Source organism: Fukomys damarensis, unplaced genomic scaffold (genome assembly GCF_012274545.1).
Source record: "Fukomys damarensis isolate Sample0158 unplaced genomic scaffold, DMR_v1.0_HiC HiC_scaffold_20, whole genome shotgun sequence".
Lineage (NCBI taxonomy): Eukaryota > Metazoa > Chordata > Mammalia > Rodentia > Bathyergidae > Fukomys > Fukomys damarensis.
This window is the reverse complement of record NW_022900932.1, coordinates 7,723,081-7,734,547: the sequence shown is the minus strand read 5'-3', so window position 1 is coordinate 7,734,547 and position 11,467 is coordinate 7,723,081. Positions and strand designations below refer to the sequence as shown.

The window sequence follows — 11,467 nt, the reverse complement described above, 5'->3', positions numbered from 1 at the left end:
ATTTAAAAAATAAATTTTATTTGATTCATCCTATTTTCCCCCTCAAGCCCCTTCCTCCTCCCCTGAGTCTGCCCCAGCTCCCTACCAGTTCTCACGGGGTCTGTGGGAGCCTCCCACTGTCCCTCATGAAAGCTGTGCCTTGCAATCCATGCCAGCTTTAAGCCAGGGCCTTTCTGTTTCCCACCTCTCCGGGCCCTAAGGCTACAGGGACCTGGTAGATGGAAAAGGGATGGAGCACCCGCCCCTTCCTGTTGAGCAATGGCCAAGTCCAGTTTCACCCTGGAGCGGCCGAGAGCAGCCACACCTTCTCACCTGCCATCTGTCTCACCTTAGGAAAGCACATTCTTTCAATGGGCCGGACTTCTCCTACTCCTGTGAATGCAGCCCTGGTGCTAAGGTTCAAGCTGTCCTCAGCTCTTCCCGCTGACCCGGGAAGCCGCTGTCCAACCCCGCCCAGCCGGCCCTGCCCGAACAGAGGCCATTTCTGCTCCCTGATTATGATATGATTTCACCAGAAGTGGTGTGAGTGGAGTTCATGCTATCCTGGTGCTTGGGCCGACTCTTTGGGAAAGCACTCGGTGTCTGTTTTCCTGTCTGAAGGAGCCAAGGTGCCCAGAGGCACAGACATTGCCCCCCACCCACCCAGGGGCAGCCACTGTGGGTCCTGCTGTGCGCAGTTCCAGGGCTGCTCTGGTTGTGAAGGTTCTCTCTCTCTCTCTCTCACACACACACACACACACACACACACACACACGCCAGAGCAGAGGAGGCAGAATTAGATGTCATGTAGGGGACTCAGAGGCACTAGGGCACTGTTACACTGTGGGGTTTAAGCCACCAACTCACATTCTCCTGAAATGTTGGCAGAGAAGTGCTATACAATAAGACAGGCCCTTGCCTTGCCTCCAGTTTCTCTTTCCACAGAATGTTTTGTTTTGGAAATGTAAGTTTGTGCTGCTGGACTCCTGCCCACTGTATCCAAATGGTTTGTGACTGAACTGTGTGACCTCTCGGGAGTGTTCTTTTAAGCTCTGCCTGCTCACAAGAAGTTCTGTTAAGCTCCACCTTCTCTCAGGGATGTTCTCTAACTCCGCCCCTCTGCTTCAGGAATGTTCTGTAACTCCGCCCTTCCGCTTCAGTGAGCATGCTCGCCTGCCTTGTAGATCCCTATATAAAGAGGCTCTCAGGTCTGGCAGAGCACTCAGGCTCCTCTGAGCCCACCCGGATCTCTGGTGAAAGATTTTTTTTTTTCTGCCATCTCTTCAACTGACCGAGATCCAGGGCTGCCACACTGAGCTGTAAGGCTCAGCTATGCTTTCAGAGCTGTGGCACTTAGCTTGGGTATAGCGCTGGGCTACCCTACTCTGCTGCAGCAATGTAAGACGAGTGCTTGGCCCCATGGCTCCACAGACCTACTGCGTCATGCACATGGCTCCCTTCTGGCTTCCGTTCATTTCCACAAAGTGGTCCCGCTCCCTCCAAGTCCCACAGCACACTCCTACATCCGTCCTCAGCCGACTTAGCGCGCTTGTGAGGTTCCTAAATGGCAGAGGAATTGCAGGAGGGCAGCGGGAACTCACAGGCTCAATGAGAAGGCACAAAGAGGACTGTGCAGGAGAAGTCATGGCTGCAAGATGCCGAGGAGGAGTGAGTGGGGTTAAGGGACAAGGGCGCTGGAATCAGACAGAGTTGGGTTCAAGTCCCATCTCCTCCCTTTTCTCAATGTGCAATCCTTAGAGAGTCCCCCGTCCTCGTGGAGCCTCAGTTTCCTCGTTCGTGGGGTTTTGCTGTTGCTGCTGTTGCTATAGTCGTGGCTGAGATGCTCAAGAGTGTGTTTGTTCCAGAACATTGTTTGGGGGGGTACCGGGGATTGAACTTGGGACCTCGCTCTTGTGAGGCAGGCAGCGGAACCACAAATCCCAGGCCCTCCAGAATATTTCTACCGGCGCGTGTGGGCGGTACTGATGAGCACACTCACCGTGGGGAGTCGGTGCACGCACAGCGCGCGTCTTCATCCCTTCTCCACCTCCGTCCTTCCTCTCCATTCGATGCCCTGCCCCTTGAAAAGCGCCTGTCTCCTTACTTGCTAGTATCTGTCTTTTATTTTCCTCTCTGTGCTTTACGTTTCCCATATAAGAGAAACCAGGGAAATTTAAGCTTGTGGGTCTCATCGATCTCACTCAATGCTGTGCTCTCAAAGCGCACCCACTGCCATGCCGATGACTCAAGAGTCTCTCTCTCTGTGAGGAAGGAGTGTCCCTCTGCGTATGAGCACGCTCTGTATTCGCTCATGTGTGAAGGGACATGAGGCTGCTTGCAAGGCTCAGGTCTTGTGAGCTGTGCTGCTATAAACATGCGTGTGCGTGCGTCACTGTAACGTGAGGTCTTCGCCTCTTTTAGGAAGATACCTGGAAGGGGGTGGCTGGTGTCAAATGGAATCTCTAGTGTTTGTGTATCGAGGAATCTCAACACTGAAGTCCGTCGTAGTTTTACTCGTTCACATCCCCGCCGGCGGTGCAGAAGGCTGCGCTCTTCCCTGAAGCGTTGCCAGTGTCTGCTGTTAGTTGATGTCTTAATGACAGAAATCAGCGGGGTGAGTTGGAATCCAGTGTGGTTTGCATTTGCATCTCTTCACGTATTTATTGACCATTTGTGTTTTCTGCAGCTTCTGCCCACGCCTTTGGGTCGGGGTCCCTCAGGGAGCCTGAATGTCATCGCTCTGCCGTGTTCAGGGACCACAGCTGCCAGTGGGGGGCTGCAGAGTGAGTGGAAGGAACAGGAGGAAGGAGCCGGAAGCTTTTGCTGCCCTGCTCCTGGTTGGCACTGCCCTGCGGGGGCACTGCTGGGGGCTCTTCCACAGCCGGTGTCACCTGCAGCTTCCTTGACACACATATGTGACTCTCTCCTGGCTCCAGGCCCTTGATGCCCACTTCTGGCTTCTTCCCAGAGAGGTCCCACACCTCCTTTGGACGGGATCAGTGACCGCCTGGGTGCATGTGTGAGCCTGCTGTCCCCCTGCATGCGCCCCAGTAGCCCCTGGTGTTTCCGCGTCGGCCCCACTTGTACGCCCTGTCCCCTGACCCCCAGAACAGCTGGCCGTCTGCAGTCTCTGCCCAAACTGGGGGACGCTGGACGAGTGCTCCAGGTTCTGACCTCAGGCCTCGCTCTCCAGGCCGTGGTAAAGTTAGCAGAGAGGTTCTGATGTCTTTTCACAGGTGTGTGCTCTGGCCTCACCCCTAATTCTGGAACTCGGCATTTATCTCCTCAGGACTCAAGTCAGCCAATGCTCACTTGCAGACAGCAAAATCCAACCTTCCTATTTTAAGTAGAAGGGGCTTTTAAAAATAGAGTGTTAAGCCATTTGTAGTGGTGCCCACTTGTAATTCCAGCACTCTTGGAGGCTGAGGCAGGAGGACTGCAAGTTGGAGCCCAGCCTGGGAAATTTAGCAACTTAGTGAGAACCTGTCTCAAAATAAATTTTTAAAAAGTGGAGGATATGGCTCAGGGCAAAGGCCTTGGGTTCAACCCCAGTACAAATAAATAAATAAATAAATTACAGAATCAGATCCTACAAACGAGTGAAACTGGCCCTGGGAATGACCCTCAAAGCCACACTGCAGCACAGGAGAATGAAAGGTCAGTGTTCTTATCTCAGTCGGGAGAACTCTGATAGTCCTGGGAAACCCCAAAACTTCCCCAGTCAGGAAGCTGCCGGCATAGCCAGCTCAGCTGGTAAAGTGGATGCCTGCCTTCCCCAGTAACCTGGCTTGGATTTAAATGGCACAGAAATATGTTTGATGGGTGGAGCTCATAATACTCGCCAGCTTCTCTGGAAGCGAATGGAAGACAAGCTTTTCCAACCTTTTACTGTTAAAAGGCCCACGAGAGGAGCCAGGGACGAAAGTCCAGTCCTGGCACCCATCCAGAGGCTCCTACGGAAGCTGACATGGAAATAATTTCAATGCTAAAGTTTTGCTGCTTGGTTTACTGTCAATGAAAGACAAATGGAAAGGCCGGGGCTTTAGCTCAGTGGTTCTGCCGCCTACCTGACAGACGCCAACCTTTTACTGTTAAAAGGCCCACGAGAGGAGCCAGGGACGAAAGTCCAGTCCTGGCACCCATCCAGAGGCTCCTACGGAAGCTGACATGGAAATTTTTTCAATGCTAAAGTTTTGCTGCTTGGTTTACTGTCAATGAAAGACAAATGGAAAGGCCGGGGCTTTAGCTCAGTGGTTCTGCCGCCTACCTGACAGACGCAAGGTCCCTAGTTCTATCCCGGGTAAAAAAAAAAAAAAAAGAAAGAAAGACAAATGCATTAAGTGAAAAATGAGCATCCACTCTTTGTCTGGTTATACCAAATACCTCTGGTATTTATTTCTGATGTCAAGAACAGCCCATCGCATGCTATGTGTTATAAACTGTCCTAAAGGCATAAAAAGGTGCAATCAGTTTCTACGTCTTCCTGTTTCAGAGTTTATGTAAAACTTCAGCGTGTTTAAGAAAATGACTCCATTCGCCACTGATCTTCTCTGATTTCTTCCTGGGCACCCACACGGTCACTCACTGTTCAGAGACATTTGGAAAATTCAGCTGTCATAAATGACAGTAGTTTCATTTTAACATCCCAGAGTTTTCAAGAATCTGTACAATCAGATGTGAGTAGTTTTGGAATCAAGGAGGTGTTTGGGGTAGAGGCCAGGCCACAGGAACCAGAGCCCCTTTTGGGCTTGAAGGGACGCAGCTGCCTCAGTTTACCTCCTTGGTCTGCCTGTTGTCCTGAGTCCCCCCTAGCTCAAGACTGTTGGTCTCTGCTGGAGTGAGAGGTCCCCTAGGTCCCTGTATCCAAGTTCTCCCTACCCAGTTATTCCCAAGAGTTGCATTTGCTAGGGAACAGCAGGACATCTGGCACGGGGTGGCCAGCAGTGGAAACCTATCTTGCTTCTTACATACCATGGTCTCTCATATCAGCTACTTCCTCTCCCAGGCTGAACCTCCGTCTTCTACTTCATGTAACAAAGGGACACCTATTTACAGGTTAACTGCAAATCATGTGAACATGCTATCTTCTTATTATAGTTTTTTTTTTTTTTTTCTTTTTGAGATGCAATGTTGCCAGGTTGCCTAGGCTGGCCCTGAACTCCTGAGCTCAAGCAATCCTCCTGCCTCAGCCTCCAGAATAGCTGAGACTACAGGCACACACTACTGTGCTTCGTGTTGAAGCACCTGCCTCACCCCAGAGCCTTCCATAAGCTCTGATCTTGCTGTCCCCTCTACCACGGTCCACAGCTTTGTGTTGTCCCAGGTAGTGAGATCGGCTCGATGCTAACAATGTCTGGGGCACAGCATTTGACAGTGTGGTTAAATTTATCTGTGCCCCCTGTGTGATTTGTATCATCGGAGTGTTATGTAAGATGTCCTTCCCAATCTGAAGCGCAATTTTGGATAATGGACAAAGATATCCCCATGTATTGTTTTCTATTGGATTTTCCCCTCCCCTTCCCTTCCCCCCCCTCCATATTGGAGATTGAATCCAGGACTTTTCCACTGAGCTACACACCCAGCCCGTTTTATTTGTCTTTTGAGACAGGGTCATGCTGAGTTGCCCATGCTGGGCTCCAACTTACCATCCATCAGCCTCCTGGAGTGCTTGGATTACTCCCAAACCCAGCTAGCTTTAGAGCTTTAACATTTGCAAACACAACACAGCAAAGAAATGTGTCCCTGGTGTGGGGGCAGGAGTTAAAGTCATCTCAGCTGCCTGGAAGTAGGTTGTGCAGGATTCCAGCCAGGGACCCCAGGGAACTGTTTGCCCTTACATTAACTAAAATCAAATGAAAATTACAATCCACCTCTGCAGTCAGAGTTGACACATATCAGGGGTTCAATAGTGGCTCATGGCAACTGTCACAGGGGCTCCAAATACATCCACCCCCCTGGGAACCCGCGCAGGGTGCAGCGGCTTCCAAGACGTCTGCGCAGCTCACAAAACTTTCAGTTCCATTTAATTAAAGCAGATGCTGGTCTTTACCAGAAAGTCACAGGGCTGATTTTCAAGTTTTCTTTCTCAAAGTTTATAGCTCGGTGCCTCAGCCCTTTCGTCCTTTTCGTCTGAATCTCTGCCACCATTGCCTTGATGTTGGGCCTGAGAAATTTGGGTATTTTGGGTGGATAATGGGGAGAGGTTGGGGCTGGAGGGCTTGGGAATTAAACTATATCAACGGACTCATCAACAGGAGAAAAGGCATCCGCTTTCATTAATTCTCAAGTGCATGGAAGTTCACAGAAAGAGGTGCAACTCAAAGACACCGACTCTGGGGGTGTAGAGACCAAGTGAACAAGGCAAAGGGCTTTGGGCTTTGAGGGACCCTCAGTTTTGGGAAGTGACTGGGAAAGACGTGAGGAGATGAACAGAAAGTAAAAGTTATTCTAGTGAAGTCTGTTTATGTAAACTTACCCTGGTGTCAGCTCCCATCCCACACGTGAGTGCTTCTCTCTTCCTGGTATCGGCAGTCACCTTGAAAAGGGAGATTGTATGCCCAGCCTCGGAGGCAGAGAAGGAGAGGACAGGAAACGTCCTCCTCTGTTGGTTCTCGCTTGTTTTGAGCTCAACATAACCCCCTATGCCAAAGTGGCCTACTTTGGGGTGCCAGTCTGTGGCCGTATTTGGGGTGAGTGGGGAAAGAGCAGGTGTGCGGTGGCAGCATCACCTGGTGCAAGATCGGAGGCCGATGGTGTCTCCATGTCAGGGAGGCATGGCGGGGGTACCGCGTCCTCAGACCGGAAGTCAGAGAGAGACGGTCTGAGTCCTTCCAGGGCGTGCCTCCTTACCCTGGGGACCCCCACTCCACCCCATCCGAAGGTTCCACGCTGCCAACAGACACAGCCACCCGAGTGGGCACCAGCCTCTGAACCACCACCTTGAGGGTAGCAGTCCCCAAGCTGTTTGGCACCAGAACCGGGTTCCTGGAAGACAAATTTTCCACACTTGGGGTGGAGCTGGGGCGGAGGCCAGGTCGAGGATGTGATGGCTCTGGATGATTCAAAGAAGCGCGCAGCCTAGATCTCTCCCACTCGTGACTCTCTGGGGTCTGCTCTCCTGTGAGAATCCAGTGCCTCCTGACCTGAGGGGGTAGAGCTCGGGGCAGCAAGGCCAGGGCTGGAAACACAGAGGAAGCTGCGCTCGCCCGCTGCCCCTGCTCACCTCCTGCAGTTTGGCCGGTTCCCAACGGGCTACAGAGGATTCTCCCTGGTCTTATGGTGGAGGGGAGAAACCGTTCCTCCGTGTCAGAGGGAAAAACTCACACCCTTCAGTGGCACCTATCCTACCCCTGAGAGAGGAGCCTTTGAGACTTAATGAACTTCCAAACAGCCCCACGCTCCGACCCTCACTTGTGGGATTCAGCCTCCCAGTAGGATTAGGGGGACACCAGCACGCAGCTCAGGCATAGCGGAGCCCTTATGCATGGGAAATTTCCCTCTTCTGCTCCAGCCATTTGTTTACTTGAATATTCATTTACATTCATATGGACTCATGAATATTTATGTTTTGGGATGGACAGGCCCTCTATATATTGGCACTGTATTGTTCCAACTTTGGCCTTTTTTCTCGTTCACTTTTTTTAAAAAAAATTTTGAGAAAAGGCCTTGTAGCCTAGGCTGGCCTTGAACTCTTGGCAATCCTCCTGCCTCAGCCTCCCAAGGGCTGGGATTATAGGTGTGCAGCACCACGCCTGGCTCCCTTCACACATTTGTTACACACATTGTAATGTAACTGGGGTTTTTACCTTTTCACTCATTTCTGTATTCATCCAACAGGCCCAGTCTGGAGCCCCCTGCCTTCTTTCTTGGCCCTAGCTGCTCTGTCCTCTCCTGCTTCCCCGCTGTTAATCCCTGCATGGTGTGCTTCCTGCCCGGGCTCCTCTGGCCCCCAGGGATTACCCTTAGCTCCTGTCGCTGAAGTTCACCCTCCCTCCCCAGAACTCCCCAGGGTGAAAACTCATGACACCCCGGTGCACCTGGGAGGGAGGTCCCTGACTTGTGCCAGGACCGTGACAAGGACTCTGGCTGTGCCTCGGAGCCCTGGCCTCTCCTAAGGAGAGCGTGGAGAGGGAATAGAGGAGCGATCTCTTACTTTACTGCAGCTTCGTCCCCAGTATTCTCCAGCCCCCAGCCCCCAGCCCCAGTGAGGTAGCTGGATGGGGTAAAGGGAAGCAGAGACAGGCAGACGTCGGGCCAAAGGGCGCTTAGCAATGAGGCTGAGGTGTGGAGGGCCGGAGAGACCCTGCGGCTGGTGCCCCCAACCCGGGCCTGGCTGCCACCTCTCCCCTGTACGCAGTGTTCCCACCTTCCCAGGCCAACCACTTCCCCACTCATGTACAGCATTGACCTTTCTGGGTTCTGCTGGCCCAGAGTTGGTGACAGCCGGAAGAATGGGGCCCTTTGCCTGGTTCCCTCTGCCCAGAGGGCTTCCCTTTTTCCTTTCCCTCACAGGCAGAAGCAACTTGGCGTGCCATGATCTGGAGGGGCTCCCAGCTGATGCTGCCCCCTGTGCTGCTGGTGCTCCTGGCCTCAGGTGAAACAGAAGGGCCCAGGCTGAGGGTGGGTGGGGAGCAGCTGTGCCCAGGGACGGGCTTTGGGGGCCACATCCGGCGGTGGCATCAGAAGTCGCTCCCTCTCCGCTTTTCCCAGGGCTGGGAGTGGTGGCCCGGACAGGGCTGTGACCGAGGGAGGACTTGTCATCCAGGTTCTGGGCTGTCAGTGGTGCCCGAGGAGCTACATGCCGTGGTGGGACAGACGCTGTCCGTGTGGTGCCAGTACAAACCCCAGACGGGGCCCTACGTGAGGAAAAGTTGGTGTCGCCAGACGGAAGTGGAGAGGTGCACCAGGGTGGTCACCACCTCCCAGCCCCGGACAATCGTGGAGGAGCCGAGGCACACAATCTGGGACGATCCCCACGCTGGTTTGTTCGTCATCAGCACAACTGACCTGAGGGAGGACGACTCGGGACCCTACTGGTGTGGAAAATACAACACCTCCACAAACACGATCTTTGTTCTCCGAAACGTCACCCTGGTGGTGTCTCCAGGTGAGCCTTCCTTGGGAAATGCCCCTATCAGAGGGACCCAGGCAGGGCTCACTCATCCCTGGCCCGTGGCTCCACCACCTGAATCCTGCCAGGCCTTCTGCTTGGGTCCAGGGGCAGAGAGGAGCCCGGGCTCAGAGACTGGGTTCTCACTTTTGCCCCACCTGCCAGCCCTGGCCCCAACTTGGGGGTGACATACTCAAGGCTTGGGGACAGGAGTCTTGCCCTCCGTGACCACAGGTAGGTCTGGAGTCTCAAGTGGGAGAGGAGAGAGGGACGACCAGGCTGCTTGGGGGATCTCAGTGTTGGGGAAGGAGAGACCAGGGAGGCCTGTGGTGGGGTGGACGTCCCGGGGCTGGTGCTGTGGGAAGCACGTCAGGGCCTAAGACTCAGGGAGATAAAGGTGCTCTCTCTGATCCCATCCTGAAGCTGGCCATGTTCCCATGTGATGGGCCTTCCCCGGAAGACCTGCGCGCCCCAGACCTGCCCCTCCCTACCCCCCAGCTTGGGGACCCTTCTCCTCTGGACCCAGGGCCAGATTTAACTTCAGCAGTTATAAAGATCTCAGGCCCAACTGAAACAGATGCCCCCCAAAACATACAAGTGGCCAACAAATACGTGGAATAACACGTAGCATCACCAATCATCAGGGAAATGCAAATTCAAACCTCAATGAGGTCTCATGGCACACATGGGAACGGCCGTCGTCAAAAAGCCAGAGGAGAGCAGGGGCTGGGGGCACCTGGAGAAAGGGACCTTTGTAGGCCGGCTCATGGGAATGCAAATTAGCACTGCCAGGGCAGAAAACAGTGTGGGAGTTCCTCAAAAAACTAAACAGAATCGCCCTGTGCTCTAATAACGCTTCTGGGGTGTGTCTGAAGGAAGTGAAACCAGTCTGTGGAAGAGACACCTGACTCCATGTTTACTGCGGCACGATTCATAGTGGCCCAGAGAGGACGATCTCAGTGTCCACCAACCGATGAAAAGTGACAAATGCAGTCCTTATACACAATGGAACAGCGAAGGGCACAAAAGGGTGAAATCTGTCATTTGTGATACACAGAGGCATGGGAGGTCATTACGTTACCGGAAGTAACAAGAAACAGGGAGTCTCCTGCCAACTCTCCTTGCACAGGGACACCCACAGCTCCAGGGTGCAGACCCAAGGCTCAGGTCCCTAAGGGACCAGCTCTGGCCCCTGTGAGCCCTTCAGCTTTGGGGCCAGACCTCCCTCTCCTGCTGGGGCCTGCACTATCACCTACGCTCTTCTCTCTTTAGCCCAGTCCACCGCTCACACATGGACCACCGCCTGACCCTCGGTGACCACAGGTAGGTCCGGGGTCTCAAGCAGGGGAGGAGAGAGGGATGGCCAGACAACCTGGGGGACCTCAGTCAGGGAAGGAGAGACCAGGGAGGCCTGTGGTGGGGTGGGCGTCCCCGGGCTGGGGCTGTGGGAAGCACATCAGGGCATAAGGCTCAGGGAGATAAAGGTGCTTTCTCTGATCCCATCCTGAAGCTGGCCACGTTCCTACAGGAGAGCAAAAATCTCTCTCTCCTAAATGGAATCACAGTTAACCAGAATATACTGCAAGATAGAGGCAATAAAACGCTCCAGTTTGGGCTCAGCTCATATTAATCTCCTGTCTTGGGGATACCTCCAAAACACGAAACAGTTCGTTTTGTACAAAAGTGAGCTTATGATCGCACAACATAAAAGAATGAACTCGTGCACCAGAAGGAGATGGTTAGGAGAGTTTAATTGAAAAGACGAAGATGAGTATCTTCTGGATTTCCAGGAGGGGTCCCGAGTGGCTGGCTATGTGGACCCAGAATTTCTTATAGCTAAGCACAGCACAGGTGTTGCTCAATTGTTAAATATTCATCAATTGCAGGTGGCTCAAATGACCAATTAAAACTCAGGCGTCTGACCCAGTCCAGCCCCCACCCCTCCCATGCAGGGTTTAAAGGAAACTGTGATTTTACGGAAAAACTGGTTATTCTGCTTTTAAATTCCTGGAGGGGCCGTTACTCTCTTTCTTAGGGAAGGGGCTGCATTCCATGAGTTTATTCTTGGTCAAAATCCCAGATCACTATCTATTTTTACTTTAATTCTTTTTTTTTTTTTTTTTTTTTTTTTTGTTTCTGGGCCCCGGCAGAGCAGCTGCCTGGAGAAGGGGTGTCGGCTGAGAGGCTGGAGTAACAGGGAGGCTGGATCCAGTTCACTAGGTTCGAGTCCGAGTGTACTACTCTGGCTGAGTGACTTTTAGGAAAGTTACTTGGCCTCTCTGTGGCTCAGTTTTGTCATCAGTAAAATAAGACAGGGCCAGGGATTTAGCTCAGTGGTGCCAACGACTGCCCCAAAAGCTCAAGGTCCTGAGTTCAATC

At 52.9% G+C, this 11,467-nt stretch overlaps 1 protein-coding gene across 3 annotated transcripts in view; it reads left to right on the top strand.

Annotated features, from left to right (window-relative positions):
• The first annotated feature begins 6,659 nt into the window (after positions 1-6,659).
• Positions 6,660-11,467, top strand: part of Treml4 (triggering receptor expressed on myeloid cells like 4) — a 12,087-nt gene continuing 7,279 nt past the window's right edge. For 2 of the 3 annotated variants that reach the window (XM_019208476.2, XM_033766434.1), the window contains exons 1-4: positions 6,660-6,924; positions 8,491-8,572; positions 8,744-9,085; positions 10,361-10,411. In XM_019208476.2, the coding sequence (XP_019064021.1) occupies positions 8,512-8,572; positions 8,744-9,085; positions 10,361-10,395 (438 nt within the window). In that variant the 5' untranslated portion in view covers positions 6,660-6,924; positions 8,491-8,511 and the 3' untranslated portion in view covers positions 10,396-10,411. Of the gene's footprint in view, positions 7,099-8,490; positions 8,573-8,743; positions 9,086-10,360; positions 10,412-11,467 lie in introns of all 3 variants that reach the window. The other variant, XM_019208477.2, reaches the window with a different exon arrangement.